General features: G+C 31.1%; 1 protein-coding gene across 1 annotated transcript in view; it reads left to right on the top strand.

Annotated features, from left to right (window-relative positions):
- Nucleotides 1-26,334, top strand: part of gol (ring finger protein goliath) — a 180,913-nt gene that overhangs the window by 97,525 nt on the left and 57,054 nt on the right. The window contains exon 3 of the mRNA XM_088225244.1: nt 21,346-22,543. Within this exon, the coding sequence (XP_088081370.1) occupies nt 22,322-22,543 (222 nt within the window). The 5' untranslated portion in view covers nt 21,346-22,321. The remainder of the gene's footprint in view (nt 1-21,345; nt 22,544-26,334) is intronic.

The following is a 26,334-nucleotide window of genomic DNA, read 5'->3' as shown; positions in this document are numbered from 1 at the left end:
AGTCTAGAGACTATGAAATATTCTAGTGTAAAAACACCTTTTTAAAATAAATATTTCATGTCAAACGAACCCGAGACCGCTTGCATGGTAGGCATACGTGGTGACCACTACCTACACCGCGATAAATGTACAAAACTATTTTAATGAAATGTGAAATGTGTAAAAAATATAAATTTGAACACTTAACAGTCCTCAGAACAGGTTTTCCTAGTTACTAATTTTGTATATAAATTATTTTGTATAGTAAACAAAAAAAGAATTTACATATTACAACAGAGATGAAGAACATTTAAGAGAAGATAATATAGAATTTAAACTTGGGTGTAAAAGGAGACGTTCACAGATGGATCTTATCTTATCTCAGCAATAGAAGCCAAGCTGTTGTTCTTGGTGGTTTTCGATCTGAGTTTGCTGATATTGCCTCCGGAGTACCCCAGGGTTCACATTTGGGACCATTGTTTTTCAACGCGTATCTCTATGATATTTATGTTGTACGAGTATTTATGAACGCAAGGTTTTTGATGTACGCAGATGATAAAAAAATATACTTCAGTTAAGAATCCCCTTGACTGTCTTAAACTTCAAGATGATCTACACCGTTTGACAGAATACTATTTGAAAAATCGTATTAACGTCAATGTATCAAAGTGTTTGCTTATTTCTTTTTCGCGAGGTCGAGATCCTATCCCATATCATTATATATTAGAAAACCAACCTGTTCAGAGAGTTGATACCGTACGCGATCTGGGTGTTATTCTTGATAAGCAAACTTACATTTGAGAATCACTTCGATGAAATACTGACCCGTGCACATAGAAACCTTGGTTTTGTACTTCGTACATGTCAGGTATTTAAAGATATCGCGTGTATTAAAATGGTCTACTTTGCTCATGTTCGCAGTTTGCTCGAGTATGCCTCTTCTGTTTGGTCTCCACAATATGTCACACATAAAGAAAAGTTTGAGAAAATTCAATGGACATTTCTTAGACATCTTAACTGGAGATGCAGGTATACCGATCTAAATTATATGTCTTCCTGCAAAAAACACCACTTGCTTACTTTAGAAGATCGCCGTCTACTGTTGGACATGGGGGTGCTTCATGACATACTCAGTGGACGCCTTGATAGTCCGGCTCTTTTGTCGGAGTTATCAGTAAATGTCCCCGGCTACCGCACCCGTCACACGTCGAGCTCTCTATTTCATGTGCCAGCAGTTCGTACGAACTATGCCCAGAACTCTCCACTTATACGTTTTGCTAGTAAATATAATTTGAACTTTCCCCTTATTGATCCATTTGATTGTAAAAAAATAACATTTAAAATGCGCGTCTTAAAACATACTTTTTTGTCTTATACTTAGTTTCAATAATAAAGTCTTATTTTATCTTATTTTATTAAATTTTATCTCTAATTCTTAATATTTTATAAATATTTATATTTTAGACACTTGACACCCTCATTCCAATATAACACCCACTCACCCACCCTCTCACTCACTTACACTCACACAAACACACTAGTATGTATTGTACGTGTATTTAATGTATTTCTGTGGATATCTGTCATTGGTTTTATTCTCTGTATATTTTATTTGTTATATTTTTGTTACATGTATAACTGTTGATATCCCCAATAAATAAAATAAATAAATAAAAAAATAGAAGTCTAGGCATCTACAGGGCTTATGATCTGCCAAAGGCTGGTTCAAGAGGCCACTTTACACACTGTGTAACATTCACCATTCTGCCCATATTTGAACATCTATATTCTTTCAATTCTTTTATCTGTTGATGTTTGTGAAGTTAAAGAGCTGAAACCTTTATTTATGCGGGTGAGATTCATCTGATTGAATTATTTCACCTACATACTAGGCAACGCCTGAAAATGTTATTTTTTTCAATTTCTATACTTCTTCTTGGACCAGGTGGATTTATTCATGGAGTTAAATATGAATGACTCCCTGGGGAGGAAATCCAGCCGGTCTGCAAGCATTTGGACATACTCAAACATTGTCAATTTTTTTACTATAAAAAAGAGAAAATTATGATAAAAGTATATGCCAACAATATTTTGAGTTTGTCCAAAATTTTGTAGACAAGAACTGGATTGAACTCCCTGGGGAGCTGTTTATATTAACCTTCTTATATTACTTTATATAACTTCTTATATTACCTTCTCTTAAATGTTCTTCATCTCTGTTGTAATATGTCAATATAAACAGCTCCCCAGGGAGTTGAATCCAGTCCTTGTCTACAAAAATTTGGAAAAACTCAAAATATTATTTTAAAAATTAATATACCTAAAAATAATACAAGTCGCATTATTTAAAATCAATATATGATAAAAAGCGTAAGCCTTGTTAAATTAAAGAAAAAATACGAAGGTGCGAAATATATTTTTAATTTATTAGTATTCAATTAGAAAACGGTTATGATTAAACTGGTACAACTCTGCTTGTAAAACGAGGTAAACTGCCCGCACAAGGATACAAGACCAAACATATCCAATATGGGAACATGCAACATTGTTTACTATAACCACAAGTACTAAGTACCAATACGGCCTGAATCTAATTTGTTATTTACGTTTCTTTCGACAGGTCTATAATCAATTATTCCGATGATTTGTGTACGTACTACTTAATTTTATTAATGCTTGTATTGAAATTATAATATATATATATATATATATATATATATATATATATTATTCCATTTAAGTTACTAATGTTTAATCATTAGCAGACGTAATTTCTATTATAAAAAAGTCCATTTTACGTTAGTAAATTAATATATTATCATTATTAATGGTACGGAATTTTCGTTTTTACGAAATAGACACGGATTTATGCGAAACTTTCTTATATTTGCGAATAGATGCGAAATTTACCGATTTGTGTTTTTTTTTACGTTAAAGATTAATCACCTGAGAGATGAATCGGGACAGGAAGATGGTGGGGAGAGATGAATCATCTTAGATGATCCATCTGAAAAAAGTTTCAATAAACTTTCTCTGCGTATGAGATTAAATACAATAAGTGAAGCCTACTTTCGTATTGGTCAGTTATTTTGCCCATCTGTGTCTGCAAGTATAACCACCTTAAGGCTGTAGTCTGGCAAAATGAACGCCAAATTAAGAAATCATACAATTTTGCCATTTTAAAACGAATGTTTTTTTTCATTCGCGCAATAAAAAAAAACATAAATTAGATAAAAACAATATTTTTCAAAGGTATTTCTGTAAAAAAATATACTTAAAAGTTTTATGTAACTAAAATATAATTACTTTTAGACCGGCAGATTACGCCATTTCAAATTTAGACTGAACTTAGGTATCTGGGATCTCAATAAAGACTAAGTATTGAACATACTTTAAAGATCACAGCAAAATGATCGTACGATGCTTTCCCAGAGCATGAATTATGTCATACCCAAAACCCATACGACTTTTGCTCAGAGACATATCTCATTTATCGCACCGAGAGTGTTCAACATTTTGGAAGAACGTATTAAGCTCTCAAGGGCAAAAAAAATTTTCAAGAAAGGAGTTAAGGACTGGATTTTTCTTAGTGGGAGGGATTTGAGTAGGAGACTCCTTAATTATTTTCCGAATGCTTGAGTTTACTGTTTACCATATTGATGTGCCATAAATATGTTTTTTTAAATATTTTTCATAATAATTTTTTTTGTTTTTAATCCTATATTTGTGGTGATATACTCATGTGTCTGTGTCATATATTTGCTCGTCCCATCTCAACATAGGACTTTTAGTCCCATGGAGTTGGGACTTGTTGTCTCAAATAATGTATAATAAACTTATGTATGTAAATAAATAAATAAATATGCATGCGAAAAATGGGGCAGGTTGGTTAAGAAAATAACGAGATATTATTATTTTACTTCGTGTACCTGAAAAATGACGCTGGTACTGAGAGGAGTAATAATATTTGGTAGTCATAATTAGAATAACTATCTCGAGTACTAGAAATACGAGGAAAAATATGATCCAGGTAAATTAAATAAATTTACCAGAATTTCGAGAATGACCCAGCTCGTATTCTTCATCCCATCGGACACAAAATAAAAATAATAAATTAAAAAGTAATAAAATAATCTAGTCTGAAAGAGTTAAATATTTATTTATTACTACATATAAGTAATGTTTAGAATGAAAGTGTTGATTTTAAATTCTTCGTGACCTCTGGAAGACAATATAAAACAATAAATCTAGTCAGTAATTTGAACCGCGCATGGGCAGTGAGTAGCAATGACATCGTTTAACCTTCGGTACATGATTTGTGAACGTATATACAAAAATATTCTAATTAGTGAGAAAAATCAACTCGAATTGGCTATTTGCATGAAAATAGCCACCGGCAATAATGGCGTACTCATGTCCAAAGTAAGATACATCATAAAAAAAATAGACAAGGATAAACAATGTGACGAACTGACTAGTCGCATTACTAATTACTGTATTTTCCGTGTCCGAGCGTAAAAAGAATACAGTTGTGTCTGTGTGTGTGAAATACAGGGTGTTCTTTAAACCCTGTCACATCCGAAATCACGATGATCAGTATGAGCAAGAAGACATATTGGCACATTAAAATATTTTTTTAGAACGAATAAAATTGAAAAAAATAAAATATCATAAAAATCAAATGGTTGCTTACTTCTGTAGGGGTGAAACGAGAAGGCGGACGAGGGGAGTCTGATACTTCGCCGCGCTCCCCTCACTTCTCCCCTGCAGAAGTAAGCAACCATTTGTTTTTTTAAATATTTAATTTTTTAAATTTTCCCTTTTTAAATATTTTTTTAAATATGCTAATATGTCTTCTTGCCCATACCGATCATCGTGCTTTCGGATGTGACAGGGTTTAAAGAACACTCTGTAGAATCAAACATCTGGGCCCCGATCACATTTTTTTTTCCAAATTACATTGTATTACAACTTTCGTAAAATATAGCAATTTTATTGACAAAAAAATACAACGGTAACAACGGCGGCCTCCGTGGTGTAGTGGTCAAGACACTTGACTCACACACGGAAGGTTCCAGGTTCGATTCCCGGTGAGAACATAATACTTAAATGTGATTTTCTCTGATATTTCTCAAGCCTGGGTGTTCTCTGATGTAATTCACCACTATAATTGGGCCACCTAGCCAAAATTAAACCATTACGCCGTTTCCCTGTAAGGATACGCAGAGAGAATAGAACGCCACATCACTCTATATTTGCATACCGATCTCGCTTCCTCTACATTTATACATCTTCTCATGCACGCGCGCCGATGTTCAATCCATCGCCATCTTTAAGTTTTTGTTGGATTTGGTCATGCCATGTCTTTCTCGGCCTTCCTCTATTTCTGCATCCATCGACATTCGCATCGTAAATATTTTTAGCCGTTCTTTCGCTGTCCATTCGCTCTAAATGTCCAAACCAACGCATAGCTCCTTTCTTGATTTTGTCGATAATGCTTATCACCGCCTTGCCGGACGGACCTCAACCTTTGTGCATCTATCGTACATAGTTAACCACACATTCGCCTGAGAGATCGCATTTCGACAGCATTCAGCCTACTTTCATATAGATACTTTCAAGAAGACAAAAAATACATATTATAAAAAAATAGTGCAGTTTGGAAAAAATGCCCACAATGACTTAAACCTCTGAGAGTGTGCCATTATTTTTTAATTATTGTATGTGAAATTATAGCACAGATACGAATATAATAACGCACGATATTTATTCCAACTTGCATAAAAACGTATCAATAAAGTCATTCATAAATTATTGTAATTGATAAGTAAAAAAGAAAAACAGTATTAGAGTATAACGTATAGTTCATATTATTTTATTTATTTATACATTTTATCACATATACGATTTTTGTACACTTTGCCCAGCTAACAAATAAATAAATACCCCTTTCCATGCTAGGCAATTAAACTAAATGTTATTAAATATTTGTACATAACCACTTACCGACTTTTTTAAGTCTACCGGTTTCAACGGTTAAATACAAATATTTAATAACATTTTGTAAAATGTTTGACCACGAAGTTAACGCTTTAAATGTTAATAATAATAATAAATAATATAGCCAATTATATTTCAATACATAATAATAATTTACAATTTAATAGAAATAACAGACAATTAAAATATAATTTTACTCGTATATGTATATTGATACATAATATATATATATACACATATGTATATCTTTATCTTTATATATATAATTCCACTGTATGTGATGTCACTGAATTCCTTCTAAACGGCTCAACCGATTTACTTGCGGTTTGCAGAGAAATATAGATCTTTGCGCTGTGCGTGTTCGTAGATATTAAAATCTTTAATCTAATATTTAAAAAAGAAGTTAAGCGCATAATTGTTTTATTCATCGATCTACCATGGTTGCATTCGAGGAGAATGCATTTACAAAAAATGTTCTTTTTTTTTATGTATAAAAAAAGTTTGTTTTTGAATGTTTACAAACTGCATTTTTTTTTGTGGATCTCAATCAGATTATTTCCTTAAATTCTTTATAATTTCTACCCATTTATTTCTTTTTACTGGATTTTTGGTAATACTAAAATAATATTAAATTATTTTATTTTTTAAAAATCTTATTCTTACATAACACCCCTCTGTTGGTGAAAAGACCAGAGTTTGACGTTTGCAAAAAAATGTCATATTTGAAAAAATATTTATTTTATGTTTTGGAATTCAACAATAAACAAGTACCTACTTGAAATTAATATTTAAATATGAAAAAAAATAGTTTTGGAATTTAAACACAAGCAAGTACCTAGGTACTTATCAATAAAAAGTATTTTTCCAAGGCAAGCCAAGGTTCGGGCAGGACAACGTCTGTCGGGTCAGCTAGTATAATATATCATTCTTCTGTACGTGTGATGTCACTTAACTCCTCCTAAACGGCTTAACCGATTTACGTGCGTTTTTCAGTGAAATGTAGACCTTTGCGCTGCCTGTGTTCGTAGATATTAACATTTTCAATCTAATTCGTAAAAATGTTCTATTCTTAGGTCTACCAGGGTTGCGTTCGACGAGAATGCATATGCAAAAAATGGAAGGATGTTATTTTTTGTGTGTAAAAAAAGTTTTTTTTAATGTTAACAAACAGCATTAACTTTTTATGGATCTCAATCAGATTCTTTCCTTACACTCCTTATAATTTCTACCCATTTATTTCCTTTAATAGGTTTTCAGTAATGATAAAATAATATTAACTGACATTTAATACATACATTTATGGAAATCGCATTCCTATCTAAGGTACACTCCTTTTGGTAGAAAAGCGGAGTTTGACATTTTCAAAAAGAATTCTATATTTGAAAATGAATTATTTTAAAATTAAATATGAACATAAATATGTAGTTTTTAAAGCTGTCTTAACATTTTGTTATTTCTCTCTGTATATTTACATTTACACATGTAAATAAAAAAAAAGGATATTGTTAAATGTCCTTGGCACGGTTAACTCCAGTGGGATAACATTATTTGTTTATAATGTGAAAAAAATGATAAATAAATAAAAATAAATTATAATATCTTATACATGTAGAACACTTTTTTGCATAAAGAAAACTGGAATAAACTGTGTAGGTAAACTACATATTATATACTTATGACTTAAAATTATTCAGTAAGAAAATAAAAACTTACACTAATGAAATGTATAGTGGAGGTGGGTTGCGCACGGATCGATGAGTGGATCAAGCCAAATATGTAAAAAGTGTGTACTGTTTATGAAATTTGTTCTATTGGTTTATATAAATTGTTTATGTTTTTTACGATTGTTTTAGTTTTTTATTGTTTATTATGTTAATGATAATTAGATTAATTATGTTTTTTTTATTGCTCCACTCCTCCACTCCTCCACTCTATTTCCTCATCCCTTAACCTTCTTAAGAGCTCTTTTTTTTCTCATGTCTTATATAATATATTATTTTTCTCTTTACTGTGTAACATGTTTTCTCATTATATTTGTGAAAAACTTTAACTGGATGTATGTACTATTTTTTATATTTTGTATTCTTATATAAATAAAATAAAATAAAAATAAAATAAAAATAATATAAAAATAAAATACAAACAAAATAAAAAAATAAAAAAATTATTGTGCTAACTTTGTTAAATAGCTAATCTTAGGCATGTTTCCCATTTTGTAAAATATTTCCCTTGGCACGGGACACCCCAGCGAGGGAACATTATTCTGTACAAAAAAAAGAATACACACAATGTAAAAGTATAAATAAATAAATAATACGGTAAATAATTAAAATATATATATATATTCTGATCTCCTTTGGTTCAATGTGTTAAGTTCTAGATGCTGACCTTTTTTACTATTCAGGAAGGGACCTCGGTGTGTACAATAACAATCATGTTACAACGTACACAAAGCAAATACAACTCGACTATGGCGAAACCGGTTTACCGATTTGGTAATAAGCGCCGTACTTACCGTTAGCTTAAGGCCCATTTTCGCTCGGCATAGTGACGAATAGCAAATAAACGACGGCGTACAATATTATAGAAATAATATTTTGTATATTTTAACAATGTTTGGAGTATGTCCAGATGTTTGTAGACAGGCTAAACATTTGAACATGCTCAAAACATTGTTGAAGAAACTAACTGGTAGCAGCGAATGTAACAGTGTGACATTTATTTGGGTACCTGGCAGGGGCGAACGTGTATATAAGCGATTATGCGCAGCTTACCATTATATTTGACTAACCATAATAATGTTTTACTGCAGCTTTATTCACAGAAAAACAAATAAATAATAACTATTTATTTAAAATCATTTACACCGTTTGTATTTTTATCCAAATATAAATATTAATAAAGCGCGCCCAGCGCCTGCGGTGAGCCAAGAAACTAGCCGATTATTCCAGCTTATTTTTTCATACAAATAAGTATACTATATTTTGAATGTCTTAACCCCAGTGCGGTTTTTTTCTTCTAGATTAAACTTGCAGAAAACACAAATTATTTGAAGATTCTTGATTTGAAAAACAGTATTTCAAACATTATTTCTATTTTTATATCTATTTTTCTTTGAGATGATACTTTTGACATAAGACCATAATTACTTTCATGCGTTATATTGCAGGACATATGGCGCTTGACGCGGCCGTTTTTAGCACTATTAATTTCTAGAACAATTCGGCCAGTTGACATTTCAATTGAATGCCTAATATCGACTGAATTCATAGTGCTATTGATTATTTATTTTTTAATGAGTTATGCATTAAAGTAATGGATAATATATCTATATATTATAATTTATCACGAAGTTACGTCGTTTGAGTTGATTTCATGGATGAAAGTTGTATCACACAGAACCACAGAAAAATATAAATTTATAGTATATATTACTTGCATTATATTATGTACCTTCTATGTAGGTACTAATATATGATATTTTTTTATAGCTTTTTTTATATTTTTTTATTATTATTATTATTTTTTTTTTTTATTATATTGAAAACATATTATACATAATTATATACAATATTCCCAAGGAGTTTTTTAAAAAAAAACTCATTTAGGGACATACAGATAATAATTTTTTTAGAGACGTTTTTAAATTTTAAAGTATAATATTATTTAACAAAAGCAGAAAAATTAAAATTATGATATACTACAAATTAAAAAGGGTATGAAAAATACTTGAAAATAACAGAATAAACAGAATACTAGGCATGGAAATAAATTCAAAATAAATGTTTACATTATGCAATCTGGGAAAGAAAATTGAAAAAGTTTAAAAATTACATGGATGTATATATACATACTGAACTAGTACAAAATAAAATCATTTTTTTTAATTAACAAAATATGCGCACACCCAATACAGGTTAATTTTTTTTATCAAAAACGTTGAAAAAATTGAAATTATGTATACAAGCCAAAAAAACACAAATAACATTTAAATAGTATTAAAAATTACATATACAAGCAAAAACGGTGAAATATTAAAAGGTATATGTTCAAGATGCGCATTCTCTATAAACTAACATTATTTATTCAAAGTACTTCTGGAAAAAATAATTCTTCAATTCGCACGTCCTGTTTCTATATTTTGAAATAGGTACTTTAAATTTTTGTGGCAATTTATTAAATTCCTTGAAACCTATGTATTGTAAAGCTTACCTGTGAATAACATCACCATTCGCCACTGGTACCTGGACACTCAAACATTGACGGTACCGAGGCAGCTGATGAACTGGCACAGGCCCTGAACCCTCCTGTGGGTTGTCTAAATGTGCTTCTCGTAATGAGCTTAGGTCATGGGCCAGGAAGCAGAGTCTTATTCTCTGGCATTAAGTACCCGATCAGCACCATGCGAAGGGACTGATAAAAGGGTACTCGCAAACTTTTGCTTTTAGTTTATCTGTAAATTTACCATCAAAACAAATAAATAATTCAAGGAATTATTTAAATATATCAAAAATTTACTTCAAAACGGCAATAAAATTCAGCGTTTTTATTGTTAAGCCTTGCGAGTTTATTTATTTATTTGTTTATTCATTCAAAAATACGCTAGTTTAAATATTAATGAACTAATTAAGGCTTTTTAGGCTATGCCCGTGTCAAGCCACAATAAATAACAATAAAAATACATAGTAAAATTAATTAGATTAAATTATAATGACATGTGATGCAATATAATAACAATCTAGAAAAAAAGGTATAAGTAATTAATAATACAATGCAAAAAAGATAATCAGAAATAATTTTTAAAATATAAATTATACGAATTAAGAATCACACATAATCAAATATACAAAATAATGGTATCATTAAAATCAACAAAATAATAGTAAAATATGGTATCATTAAAATCAACAAAATAATAGTAAAATATAGTAGTATTAAAAAAAAAAACAAAATAAAGGTATCATTGAAATCAACAGAAAAAGAATATATATATATATATATATAAAAACATTATTGAAACGATAATTGAGATATGTTTTCTAGAAACTCACTCAATACTATAGTAAGAAATATCAACAAAAAACATCAATATTATAAAAAAAAAATATTCTTATGCCCGGTAAAAATTAGAGAATTCAATTTAACGTATAAAAAAATGATTTTAATGAAAAAAACAAACTTCTTTGAACGACGTCACTAGTTCTTCCGAATCAACCAAGGAGAGTTGTAATAGATTTCCGGTTTACGGTAAATCAACTGACCAATCAGCGGAACTCATCGAGAAGAAGGGGGGAAAAGAACTTGAGACGTCACTCGCGGAGTAATTTCAAAAATACAAAACTAATCAAACTTATAAAACATCATAGCGCTGATAACGACCCCTTTAAAATTATAGACTGATCTTCTTTGTTGCCTTCACACCTCTGAATCATCGACAGTCCCAGTCAGTTCAGATCTCAACTGAAATCTCATTTCTTTCGTTTATCATACCCTCGATGTATAAAATCAGAAAATATAATGCTTAAGTTTAGCTTAGTTACAATATAAGTTTATGCACAAAATTGTAAAGCGCCCTTGAGGTGATTTTTCACAAAGTGGCGCTATGTATTTACTTCTTCTTGCGGTGCCTGGTCAGGTCTCCCCCACGCGACGTTTTCCATCATTACAGCGAAAGCATTTTGGTCCTGCGCTGCTCTTATATTCCGCAGTCAGGACAACTGTTTATTAGAGTACTCGCCATAGTGATTCATGGGAAAAGATGACCAGAGTGGTTTCCCGTTGCCTTCTCTGGTGGATTTTTCTGTCAGAAGGTAACCCCACCTCCCTTAGCTGGTTGGTTCTGGTTTTCAATTCAATTTAATTAATTTATTTTTAATATAACATATACATTACAAACATATATTCAATACGTACATATTATAAAAAAGAAAAAAAAATACACGAAAGATACTCATGTCAAAATAGTAGGAGAAGCCTACTTCGGGAAACCCCTTCGGATACATCGAACATATCAATATCCAGAGCGATGTTGTTCAGCATAGTGGTAGCCTTCCAACAGGCATAACCAAAGGCAGGTTGGTCCTGAATATCGGAATATGAAACAATCTATGCTGACGCTGTCTTAGGTAATTATCAGGAACATACAAACCAATGCTCATCATAATTTCAGAATTATCGATCATACCGCGCAACAATCGATAAAAATGTGTACACAAAAATGTATACACATTCCTTCTTTTTTTTTTTTTATTAATAAAAAGAAATATTTGCGTTCTTATAATTTACGCAAATATTTAATTTTGAGGGCCATTTTCAACGAGTTGTAAATAACTCACTATTAGAAAATGGAAACCAAGTTGGGGTAGAGTGGGATTCGAACCACGGACCTTCGATCCGTGAGTCCGAGACACTAGCCACGGGACCACAACCCGATACAGTTCTAATCTCTAAACTGTTCTAGTCTCTAAACTGTTGTAGCCAAGCATACCCTGGAGAAACTCGGTCGGGTAGAGCTAAGGATAATAACTATCCCGCACTCTCTCATGTATATATCTCAGAAACTTCTTTTGGATTTTCTCTATCATAAGAGAGTACTGCACTTCATGTGGTCCCCAAATCATTGAGCCACACTTTTGAGGCGCCAGAGACTCGCCTTTCGTCCTCTCGTTATCTGCTGTGATCACACCATTATGAGTGTGTTTACATTGCCCGGGATTCGCGACGTGGACGCTAACGAGTTGGACTAGTCAGTAGTTATGCCGGTGGAATGCAACTGGGCGTTTGCGGCATTTTATAGAATCACACCCTCCAGCAAGATGTGACTCACTGCGACCCTACTTACAGTTCGAACCCCCTGATTATTACTGATTGCAGCTAAATATTATTATTATTATTAACTTTGCTGGATAACGTCTGGCACGCATTAATCCGGATAGTTGGAGTTTTACTGTATTACTTTTTCAGTGTCATTATCATTCATTACCTTTGTTAGGTATGAGTAGAATGGTTAGATTAGATTAGATTGTAGATAAATAGGTAAGTCTTTAGCAAATAAATAGCATTATCTTTTTACAGGAAATACACATATACGACTATTGGTTTTACCTTATTATTTATTCCTAATTTAGTCGCCTGAGGTCAAGTGGTGTCAAATTATTATTTGAGCTTTTTATCAGTCTTGGTAGGTAGGTACCAGGTACCTTCATGTAAATAATAAACTCAACCACTCAAGTTCTGAATTGAATTAAATTTTATTTTAATTTTTTTTTATCTTGATGACAGTTTTTTTTCTTTGCATTTTACAATAAGTAGGTATACATAAGTTACAAATACAAAAAATACTGTTAGATTAACCCAAAAAAATCCACAAAGGCATACATTTTATTTTAAATTTAAAAGACTACTGAAAGAATACGATAGATATCATAAAAAATAAGTGCCAATATTAGAACACAATTTTTTTAAAAAATCCATTTCAACAGAGAGGGGAAACATTTTTGAGAAGAAAGTATGGAAGTCTAGGCTTTTACAGGGCTTATGGCCTGTCATTGGCTGGTTGAAGTGGCCACTTTAGACACGTTTGAACATCCACATTTCCTCAACTCTTCCAGCTTTTGACTTTTCTGAAGTGAAAGAGCTGAAACCTTTATCACGTGGGTGAGATTCATCCGGCTGAACCAAATCACCTACTAGGCAACGCCTGAAAACAATTTTCCAATTTTTATACTTCTTCTTTTACCAAGTAGTAATTCAACAATGTTTGAGTATGTCTAAATGCTTACAGACCGGCCGGATTTCCTCCCCAGGGAGTCATTAATTTTTAAATCCATGGATTTACTGATACTGAATATTTTGCGAGCCCCCAGGGGCGAATCGTCAAAGTAAGCGATTATGCACAGCTTACCATTATATTTGACTTCAAATTATAATAATTTATACTAACCATGTTTATGGGAAAATATATAAAGTAATTGTTATTTATTATAAATCACCGTTTATATCTTTCTACAAAAAAATATCTACGAAGTGCGCCCAGTCCATTCTCACTGAACGATAAAACTAGTGGATTACCTCAGCTTATTCTTCCATTCAAAAAAGTACACTGTATTTTTCGTCTTTAACCCAAGTCGGCTTTTTTAGTACTAAAACAAACTTGCAGATTACAAATATTTTTAGAAGATTCTCTATTTGGAAACTAGTATTTCGAACATTTTTTCCGAAGGACTATTTTTCTCTGATGGGATACCGTTGACATATTATGTATCACATAGGACAGGTGGCGTTCGCAGTGGCCGTTTTAGGCATTATTCATTTTAAAAGAAATCGGCCAGTGCTCAAGTCTTGACAGTACTGTCAATGACAGATCGTAATGGAAATATCTGCTGAATGTCATTGTGGTATGTGTTAATAAACTTTTGTACAAGTTTAGTATTGTATTAAAATAGTGTAGATTAAAGCTACGTATATCGCGTGGTTAATAATAATTGTTGTTTGAGTTGATTTTCACAGAACCACAGAAAAAGTAGTAATTTATAATTACATTACTTACATGTTATGTAGGTACTTATATGTAGTACAAATTAATGAACATTTTTAATAGATTACCTATAAAATAAATCACGGCTCGCCACTGCGAGCCCCATAAGCCGAAATCCGGCCCATTGTCTCTGACTTCTCTCGACGTATTTAGTAGATCCTGAACGTTTTTTACGTAAGAAGTAAATTTTTCAAATATGACCCTCATATTTCCTTTTTTCCAAACACGGTCGATATCAATAAATCGATTTAGTGGCGTTGATTTCATGAAATTTTCTAAGTTCAATGATTATTATAATGATATTCAGCTACTATCCGGCATTCGGCTGGATAGTAAAATTAGGCCGGATACCGGATAGTAACCAAATATCCGTTACATCTCTAATATTTATGCAAGTTTAGTCAAAAGGCGTAATCTGCCGGTAGAAAAGTAGTTATATTTTATTTTTATAAAACTTATAAGTATACTTTTATTACGAATACCTTAGAAATAGATTGTTTCAGCCCATTTTTTACGTTTTGTTAATGGCGAAATTTTGAAAGAACGGGATTTTGAAATAGCAAAATTGTATAATTTCCTCACTTTTTATCAGACTACAACCTTAAAGTGTTGTAAATCTAACGCGTTCTATGATACATCCAAGATAGCCCTTCGATAAAATTTAAACTCTGATACAATGATACACTGTTTTTACTCATTTCCGACCTTGGACAAATCAAGCGTAACGATTCTGAAACAATCATGTATTTATTTTTATTATCTAATTTTTAAACAATAATATAATCCGTTTATGCGTAACTTTTATTACATGACTTATACATTTTTATTGCCAGTTAAAATCACAATAATATGCCAGTTCCATGGTGTAATAGTTAAGACGCTTGATTACGCATAGATGTTCCTGGTTCACTCGCACATACTAGTTCAACGTTATTTTTCTTACGCTTGGTTAAATATAATAAATTGGGCCTCAAAAAAGTTTTGAGTATGACAGGCCCGTATGTATGTAAAATACTTTGACTGTCTAACTAGGGTAAGTAACCCTGTCAAAAATAAAAACAAAAAAAAAGACAGTCAAAAATAAAATATTTTTCTAGCCATAAACGCAATATATATATATATATGGAAAACAATATTTTAGGAAAAAATAGTTACACAATAATTACAAAGATACACAAAGATATTCCAACAATAACCAATTGTATCAAAAATAAATATTTTCATAAATATTTAAAATTCAATTTATTTATACTATAACGTATTACAACATACATAATAGTCTAAATTGGGGAAGCAGGTAGTTTAATGCTTTTTAAAAATAGTTATTAATTTATTTATTTTGAAAGGATGTATGTAAATAGATAGATAAATTAATTTCTAGTTTTAGTATAATTAATAATAATTTTGCCCATTCGGAAAAACAACAGCAATACAAAAAAATATTCACAATATTATTTAAAAAAAAAAAAAATAAAGCCAAGTCAGTTTTCCACATAACTACAATTATAAAAATCCAGTTCAGTTAGAAATTACTTTATAGAAGTGCATGTGTGCGAGTTTTTTTTTGTGTGAGGATGCGTGTGTGGTTTTAGTAGGTATGTGAATATGTGTGTGATTGTATATGGGTGTGAGGGTAGGTTTATGGACAGGGTGAGTGTGTGTTTGATATGAGTAAATAGAAACAACGGTAATGGTAATAGCATAGCATAGGATTTAGATATTTGTGGTATATTTATTATTTATTTGTGTACATTTATTATTCAATTTTAAATCTGGAATCAGGGCGCACATAAACATATTCTACCCCAACTGGATTCCCAGTTTCTAATAGTTAGTTTTTTACAACTCGTTGAAAAGGGCCCTCAAAATTAAATATTTGGGTATAACATAAGAACAAAAAAAAAAAAATATATTAATATGTGTATTCTAGTAATATTACTGTATATACTCGTACGTGTATCTCATTTTTTTTTTTTTTTTAATTTTATTATGTCTTAACATTAACTTTGAAAAACTATCAAAATAATTCAAAATGATTTATAAAAGGCTGTAGTCTGATAAAACGCACGTTATATTTAAAAAAAGAAAATTCTGGCTGTAATATTCAATTTTTAACAATATCTTATTTAGGTTTTCATTACCTATTTTTTTAATAGAAATTCCTTAAAAAATGATTGTTTTTAACTAATTTATGTTTTTTTACATTTTTTTATTATTGCGCGATTAAAAAAAAACATTCGTTTAAAAATGGCAAAATCGTATGATTTCCTCATTAAGCGTGCTTTTTACCAGACTACAGCCTTAAGTAAATGATATTTATGACAGAAATAATTCTAAAAAATACATAATTTACTGCCTTAGAACGGGGAAGCTATCCCTAGTTAGGCAGTTTAGATGGCTCACCAACAAAAATAAAAAAAATCTATGTATACTTTTACTACTCAATTAACCTATTGTATAAATAATTCAATGTGAATTGCTGTAATCAATATGTAAATATGTAACAATTAAATAAAAAATATATTTAAAAAAACAAAAACTGCCAGTCTAGTTCGCTTTCAAGTACTTTAACCATTTTTCTCTGTCATTGGGTCAAGGTTTTAAGTCTATTCTGTGTAAAAATGTTTTGTAAAAAATAGCATGTGTTGTACTATTGTACACATTACCATCTACCGGAAAACAATTTCACTACCTGAGCGTAATTACGGTTAGCCGTGGATACTTACTTTTGTAAATAGGTATTTGAACATAGTTATTCTGTCACTCTCTCGGACTGATTATGCCGAACTAAAATCGACAAAATCGACGTTTCGTTGTCCCGTTTTCCGCGCCCCAAAACTGAACCATTTTTTTAAAAAAAGAGTATCAAAATGAAATTTCTGTGTTGGTGCCTTTTCTGTTTTTCTAAATTATTAATAAGATATATTTATTTATTTATTATTACCCCACGTCCGAAGGCGGCAGATAAAACTGTAGCTCAATTACAAATAACTATCGACGTGCTAATAAGCGACGTGATAACAACTTATCACCACGGATTTTTATCGTATTCGCGATCACAACGGAACATCCGTGAACACCTAATATTGAATGTCAAAATATTTACGTTTCGCGACGTATAATCCTGCTGCGCAATCACATATTTGAAATTCACTGGTGTAAATATAGAAAATATTCCTAAACTGCTATTTTTATTTATTATTTATCATGCTTTTTATTGCATTTAGCCGGCGGTTGGCAAGCCAAATGTCAAGAAAAGCAGTCGCCATAGTAATTGTAATTTAATTTTCACTTTTTTGTACTGGATACTTCTTACTATTTTGCAAATGCAATATATTGTAATATTTTTTATAGTAAACGCCGATTTTTCGTCAGTGAACTGTATTTATTTACGAGGAAAACAAAAAACAAACCGACACGAGCGTTGACTTAGAGATTACACACGCGTTGACTTATGATTGCGATAATTTAAGCATGTTCATTATTGTTCATTGTGATCGCTCAAATGCTTAGCATGTTTTTAAGCACGTCGACAGTTATTTGTGTTTGAGCTACTGGGCGCTTTAATGCGTTTTTCGATAGTCCTAGCTCCTACAAGAAACAATTTATCAAAAAATAAAAACGACAAAGACACGCTTATGGTAAATATCCAGTGTATAAATAAATCAGTGCTTTAGAACCACAATCCAGTAGTAAATACAAGAATATGTCTGTATGAAGAAAAGTCAGACGTCTTAAAGTAACCCAAAAAATAACATAAAAAAGTATTTTAAAAGTAATCAAAACTTTCATTTCTGAAAGTAATATTAGAAAGGAGAAAAAACATGCTAAAGGTAATTTTTTTAAAACGATGGCTATGATGCGCGTGTCAGAGGTGACACGCTAAGACATTTTGGGTGACACGCATCGCTTACGGACGATTTTTTCCCAAGAACCAGCGGTGCGCTTTCTTCGTTTACTATGCTTACTTCGTTTCTCTTTTCAAATAACTATTCTAGTACCATAATCCAGGGAGAAAATACGGACTTAGTTTGTATTAATAAAAGTCAGACCGCGTTTCCTCTTTAAACATTTGAGTGTGTGCATATATTTAATTTTTAATTTCAACAAAGGCTTCTGGAAGAATACAATATTTAAAAAAAAAATAATTACTCATTAAAACACAAATGTTTTGTCAATAAAAATGAGAAAATAATTATAAGTACTCGTAGGTATATGCTTTTCATTAAAAAAATAAGCTATTTAAATCTAATCTTTTAGGTGTCGGAGTTGTTTTGACAAGTTCTGAAATCTGCAGAGTTTACATGACTTAATCATTATTATTCCCTATTAGCACACAGTGGTGCATAGGGCATTGCATTAGTACTCTTATTGCAGCGTATCTAGATCATTTTTGTTACAGGATGGTAAGGTGATCAATCTTAAGTTTCAGGCTCCAGCTCAGGAACATTGAAATATTGCAGTGTAGAACCATCTTTAATACCTTCATTTCACATCCACCCTGCTCGGAATCGAACACAGGACCCCAAGAACTATAGGCGAACGCGTCTACCATTACGCGACCAGGTGGACTTATCTCCATTCGATCTTATTTTTCAGGATTTTTACCTGAGAGTACTTATCGAGCCAAAAACGCTCGTCCAGGGTTCTGGTTCTTTTACATGTCTTAAGAATAATTCATTTAAATTTCATCTATGATTCCTCTAGAGCAGCGGTTCCTAAAAGATGTTCCGCGGAACCCCGGGGTTCTATGGAAGGGTTGCGGGGGTTCCGAGAGTTATGCGATGAAAGCGGTCACTGGATTTTCCAAATTTGTGGATTAAAGTATCATTCGTCTTTTATTTGTATAATATATCAGGAGATTATTATGACACAATGATAAATAAGATAAATTATGATTTGGAAAATATATCAAAATGGTTAAAAGTGAATAAATTAAAATTTAATATCTCAAAAACAAAATATATAAATATTGGGTGAAAAAATATACCCCAGGGATATAATATTAACATTGATAATTTAAATATAAACTCTGTGGACAAAATAAAGTATCTCGGGGTTTACTTGGATAGATATTTGAATTTCAAAACACATTCTCAATTTGTAACAAAAAAAATAAATTATGGGAAGATTGCGAAATGTAATAGATATAAAGACGTCTGCTGAGAATCTAGCTCTTAAAATGTGGTTTTTACATTGATTTTTTTTGTGTTTTTCTTTTTATTTTCGATATACATATTTTCTTTTTTTTTCCGTAGTAATAAGAGTTTTTATATGTTTATAGAATTTATGAGATAAGATTATGTATATTATATTACAACTTAACTATAAGCACCTGCTGACGAACTGCATTTTATGCAGTTCAGTAGGAATTGATAATTTATATGTTAATTTTTGTATGCTTTTGATAAATAAATAAAAAAAGAGTAGTGTTCTTATATATAAAACATTCATATGTCCACACATAAATTACTGTTCTTCAATTATTTTTTTTATGTTAGAAGGAGAAATTAAAAATAAACTAACTCTTCAAAATATACTCAAAAGAAATATGTAACCTAATGTAGAAAGAATGCAATAAGAAATTGGCTTGTTCACAGTAAAGAAGCAAATTAAATATAATGTAGCAATTTTTATTCATAAAATAATTAAGAGGATGAATAAAATAAAAATTATAATAAAATTTAACCAACAATGTCATACATATGAAACAAGGGATAAAAAAATATAAGATTAGCAATGAGGAGAAAAACAGAATCTCAAAAAACTCCCTGTACAAGGGATTGAAGCTGTACAATGAGTTACCTGAAGAAATAAAGGAAATAAAGGAAATAGAAAGATCGAAATATTTCAAATTATTTTTTAAAAATATGTTATCGAGAAATTTTGATAAAAAAATGTTATTAAAAGTTTATATTAGTTCTTAAGATGTTATTTATTTATTTAAACGACTTGTAGGCTTTTACATGTTTTACATGCGAGTATATTTATATATAAAGAACAGACATACATTTTACACAAAAGTAGCAAAAAAAATAAAATAAAGTAATAAGAAAAAGATAATAAAAATATATAAAAACTAATCTTACCCATAGTAAATACATACATATATTCCAGTAGAGAGAACAGAAGTTCATTTTTTACCATCGATTATATTATAAGAATCTTAAAACTAGAAGAATGTAGAAAAATAATAATTAAGAATACAGATATAAGTTAATAAAAGGTATACAAAATAAAATAACATCGTATTATTTTGGTATTTAAATTTGGAGATAATAAATTGATACACTGCCTTTTAAAATTCAAAAGCGTTGTATTAAATATATCTATATCATTTGCGTATTCGTTTACAAACACATGAACTCTCCTTATAGGCGAGTGTGCACCGTAGTTAGTTGTAGATACATTTATATAGAAGAGTTTATTAAATCGAGTAATCCGGCCGGGCACTCGCAAGTTAATTAGTTTTAACAGTTCGGAACAGTCAAATATTGAATGTTATGAACTAACTTAATGAACCATAAATAAATGCGTGCAGTAAAGATTTTTTAATTTATATCATTACAACTTGCAAACAATTAGGTGTCATGGGCCTTAAAAATAACATTTTTGTCAATTTACTTTTTTTTGTCGAGATGAAGTTTCGTCAAAAAAAGGTTTATCAACTAAGGTTACATAGACGAAAAAAATTGGGAACCGCTGCTCTAGAGTATAATTAAATAACTTTTGACTCCCTAAACTTCTGTATCATGTTTAATCTCTTAAAAATAATAGTTAATTGAATTTGAGTAAAACGTTCTAATAGTTTTGTTTGTTTTTTGTTTCAGAATATAGTTTTATCACAAGAAAAACGAAGTCCATTAAAAATGATATATCGATATCAGGCGCCATCTACGAGCGGCCTTGAAAACCAACAGAAGAGAAAACAGCAGCAAAAAGCCACTGAAAACTGTCAACACTTTCACAGAAACGTAATTCTTTAAGTCTTTGAACCTGTTACCAGCATTATACATCAAAAAAACAATATTACGTGTCATAATTCGCATACCTGTTGATCTGTGCTTTATCTTACATGATAAGATAGCGTCGAAGACCAAAATCTTGTGCGCGTTGCCTGGTTTGTACAGCGCCGTCATCCGCTTGGAACTCATCTCAGAGCGCTTAAAAAACACTTTAAAAATTAATTGTGACTCGATCTTGGTTTTGGTTTTGTTGTGATATTAATTATAAATTTAAACTAATTTCAATTTGTAATACCTGAACGACCATTTTGTCTATAACTGTCTCCTGTTAAGAAGTGAAAGAAGTGTCGCAACAACTATTGTTCACAGTGACAATGATAACACAATTGCGAAAGACGTCTTGCGTCACCTGAGGAACTGCACTGCGACAGACATCGATTGTTTCGAACTGAACTGTTCAATTGTTGTCATAAGACTATTGTTTCGTAATTCATGCAGTTTCGCATTAGCTAGTCACAGCGATTCTCACCAACGAAAATATATTTTTTAAATCTAGTCTTCTGATCAAATTTTTTAAGCAAGTAAGCGTGTTTTAATGCTGTGACTTCGTTTTGTTTTGATCTCAATGTTGTAAAGTTTAAAATTTGGTCAGTTTGAACGACTCCCTATAAAAATTGTCAGATATTATTGAAATTGAGTTTTTCATATCTGGCCTTTTTTGTATTTCACTTCTTGGTGTTTTATTGAGTGAATTTTTTTCGCCGACAGTTCTGTGAACTTTTTCTGTTCCGATTTGGTTCTTGGTGTTTCATTTTTGTTTCGTTTTGTGCGTTGAGCTGTGATGCGGCTGTTTCGTTCCGTGCTAGTTTGGGTGTTGTGGGCGGTGGGAAGTCGCCCGGCCACCGGGGCGGCCAGGGTGTCTCCCGGGGACTGGGCGGGAGGCCTGGCGGAGTATGGCTACTCTGCAGAAGCGACCATGGCCTTGGGAGACAGCTACACAACGGCTTTCCTCAACTTCTCGTTTACTGACGAAGAGGGCATAAACCACACGAGCACATCAGAGGTAACCTAATTTGATTAATTGGTAATTTTTTTAATTTTGGGAGTTCGTAATAACATGTCTTCAAATCATACTCTTTGCATTTAGTTTATTTGTTTTTATTTTTTTACTCTTCATAAGCCTATGTCCCAAAAATGTTTATTTATATGTGCCTTGAAAAATGCTGCCAAGCATGAATCACATGAATTTTCAGAGAAAATTGCGATTGTTAAGAAATTATGACAATGTTTGAGAATGAGCACGTTCAAATGACTATTAGTGTAGTTAGTCATTGTCATAAAACAGTAAAATTGTAAAGCTAGAATTATGTCTTTTTTTAAAGCAACTTAAAGTATTTTACATAAATTATTCTCTGTACAAAAAATCAATTCATTCAAAATTAGATTTTTTTTAGTTAGGACTCTTATCGAACGTGCGATATTTAAATGTTTTTTTTTTGAGTTTTGCAAATAAAGGTTTAGCTGGAGTCTTATGCAAAAAAGACGTAACATCGTGTCACCCACTCAACTACAATAGTCGAGTGGGCATATCGATTGTTATGTTAAATTGGTTTTCTTAACGAAATTCTACAGTTTAATCACAAAGACTCATTGAAATATCGGTCTCGACTAGAGTCTGGGGGTAAATATTATAAAAATTGGCACCTTTTTTCCCAGCGTTTTCTAGTTGATGAAATAATCAAAGGAATGCATCTTCCAACATAGGAATAATAGTGAATGTCTCACAGCTATTAATTGTTATATTATCCATTATTTACTAGTTAAAAACGGCCCCAAAATTCAAATATTTGTAACCCTACGTATTTAGCCCATTTAACACGTATCATCCGAACAGTTAGAACCCATATAGCATGTTGTTTATTTTTAAAGTATTTTTATTGATTTCCAAATTTATCTAACTGGTTTTAACATCTATCTCCGTTAAAAAATAAAAACCTGCAGACAAGCCGGTTTTGCCGTTTAACGGATTATTCTTTTTATGTTAGTAAGCTTTTTGTATCTTATTATTGTTATTATTGAATTTTTTGATAATGTCTCTTCACCCGACCTTCCGTAAAACTTATGCACGGATACTAATTTTCTCAATTTCGGTGAGGTGACCCTCTTTACCTACATTTTATTGTTATGTTACTGATCCTATATAATATTTGTGACACTCACGTGTCTCTGTGTCAATTAATTGCTCGTCCCAACAAGTATATATATATTATTTTTCTGTTGATTTGAATGATACCATTATTTTGTATATTTGATTATGTGTGATTCTTAATTTGTACAATTTATATTTAAAAAAATATTTCTGATTATCTTTTTTGCATTATATTCTTTGGAATTTTGTTATTTATTACATTTACCTTTTTTTCTAGATTGTTATTCTATGTCATTATAATTTGATCTAATTAATGTTACTTTATATTTTTATTGTTATTTATTGTGGCTTGACACGGGCATAGCCTAAAAAGCCATAATAAGTTCATTAATATTTATACTAGTGTAATTTTGAATGAATAAATAAATAAAATGGAGATACATAGACAGGGGGCATATAACGTCTCTCCACTTTCTTTGTGATGCTAAACAAATCCATTTGAAGTTTTTGTACCATATGAATACAACTAAGTATTTATTTATTTAAACACTTTATATACATATACAGTTAACATACATATGCGTAAGAGCGGGCATATTGCCTTTAGGCAATTTCTTTCTACCTACCCAAACCGTTCGATTTTAGAAAATCAGTGGTATAGGTATGAAGTATGAACATATTGTTGGTATATTTTAATATAAAACAAACAATCAAACCATCACGCCGTTTCCCGTAAGGGTAGGCAGAGAGGATAGAACGCCACATCACTTTATCTTTGCATACAGATCTAAAAAAAAAAACTCAACACAGGACTTTTAGTCACATGAAGTTGGGATTTATGTCTCAAATAATGTGTAATAAACAACTTAATCACTTTGTAAAGCGCCCTTGAGGTATTATATTACGAAAATGGCGCTATATAAGTTATCCATAATTATTATTATTATTATATAAGTAAGTAAATAAATAAATAATACCTCGCCACAGACTTGCAGATGTTATTGTAGGCATAACGGCTGACGGAGTTTTTTTTTTGTTCTATTTGAAATAGGATACAGCAGCTAATGTATTTATAATAGTAGCTTCAATCTGCAAGCGGTCTACAACTGACTTTTAATAAAATACCATTAACTTATACCAGTAGTCGGTAAACTGATAGTCGAAAGAGCCGAAATTTTTAACTTCGTATGTTATACCTAATTTATGTCCAACATGAATCTTATTTTTTTATTTTCTTTTATTTAGGAAACACAGTACAGTTACATAGTTTTATATTTTACACAGTTAGACTCTAATGGGCCAGTGAAGTTTCCATATTTTAGAGTGTAGATATGTAAGGTTATTAATTAAAGTACAAAAAAGAGAAGGAAAAAAAACATAAATAGAAGTTGTTTTAAAATTTTAATTAAAGTAAAAAATGAAGAAAATTTGTAAAAGTAATTAAAAGTTAAGAATTCAAATAAAGAATGAAAAACATGCTCAGATGTAAAAATAAAATAAAATAATAATAACATTTTTTAAAAAGGAAAAACATAAATATACACATACATATTTTAAGGGATTCAAAGAAACGATGAGAAGAATCTTTAAATAAGACAAAAAAATTAAGTCAATTTAAAAACATCTTCAAAATTGATGACACATTATAGTAAGAGCAGCAATATATTGATTTTATATACATATTCAATATAAGTAATTAAAAGTAGCTTAAAAGTATAAAAACATGTCAATGCAGCAGAGAAAAAAAAGAATAACAGGTATAGCAAGTAATATTTAAAATTTGAAAGAGAAGATTTTAAACCAAAGGTAGTTGATAAAATTTTATTAAAGCGATTTTAGCAGTAATGCAAATTCAGTAGTATGACTCACGGATCAGAGGTCTGACGTTATGACCTCACTCTACCCCAACTTGATTCCCATTTTCTAATAGTGAGTTATTTACTACTCGTTAACAACGGTCCTAAAATTTAAAGTTTGAACAAGTCAGGTTTGTATGTTATTTTTCATTTTAGACGCGTTTTTAGGTTCCCATCAAAAGGACGATTTCTTAATTTACTTGGGTTTTTTGTTTGTATTAATAATTTTACCTACTATAAAATTTATTTACTATTTATACTGATCTACTATGTCGATGATGAATGGTAACGTAGGACGAGGCGACTAAGAAAGACATGGCATGATCGTGATCGTGCGAATTACGAACCCTTTGCGTCCTTTGGAGTCCTCCGGAACACCTCTACTAAAATAGCTTGTTCTAAAACACCAGTATCCAACTTTTCAATTAAGTACCTTTTCATATTGCCTTCCGATTCCTCAGTTTTTACTGCCGAGTGCATTGCACTTAAAGAGGCTTTAATGGAAGTTATACACCTTGAGATTCCTATGTCAATAATATTTACTGATTCCCTAAGTCTGATCAAAAAGTTGAAATCTGGAATTTATGGTAGTAATGATGGACTAATTTGTGAAATGAAAAATCTTATATTTTTTGCGTTCGAGAGAAATTTCAAGGTGACCTTATGTTGGATCCCTTCGCATATCGGAATTTCTGGAAATGAAAGAGTTGATCACCTAGCAAAGGAAGCATGCCTTCATGGAAGCATCCCTCACTCCTTCAGTCGTCCTACTGATGATTGTGTACCAACTATAATTAATAAAATCAGATCTGAGTGGACAATTTTCTGGCAGAATTCCTCGACTGGGTT

Source organism: Micrasema longulum, unplaced genomic scaffold (genome assembly GCF_059751315.1).
Source record: "Micrasema longulum isolate JH-2025_06_02 unplaced genomic scaffold, ASM5975131v1 h1tg000340l, whole genome shotgun sequence".
NCBI lineage: Eukaryota > Metazoa > Arthropoda > Insecta > Trichoptera > Brachycentridae > Micrasema > Micrasema longulum.
The sequence above is the reverse complement of the archived record's forward strand: the minus strand, read 5'-3'. Positions and strand labels throughout refer to the sequence as shown.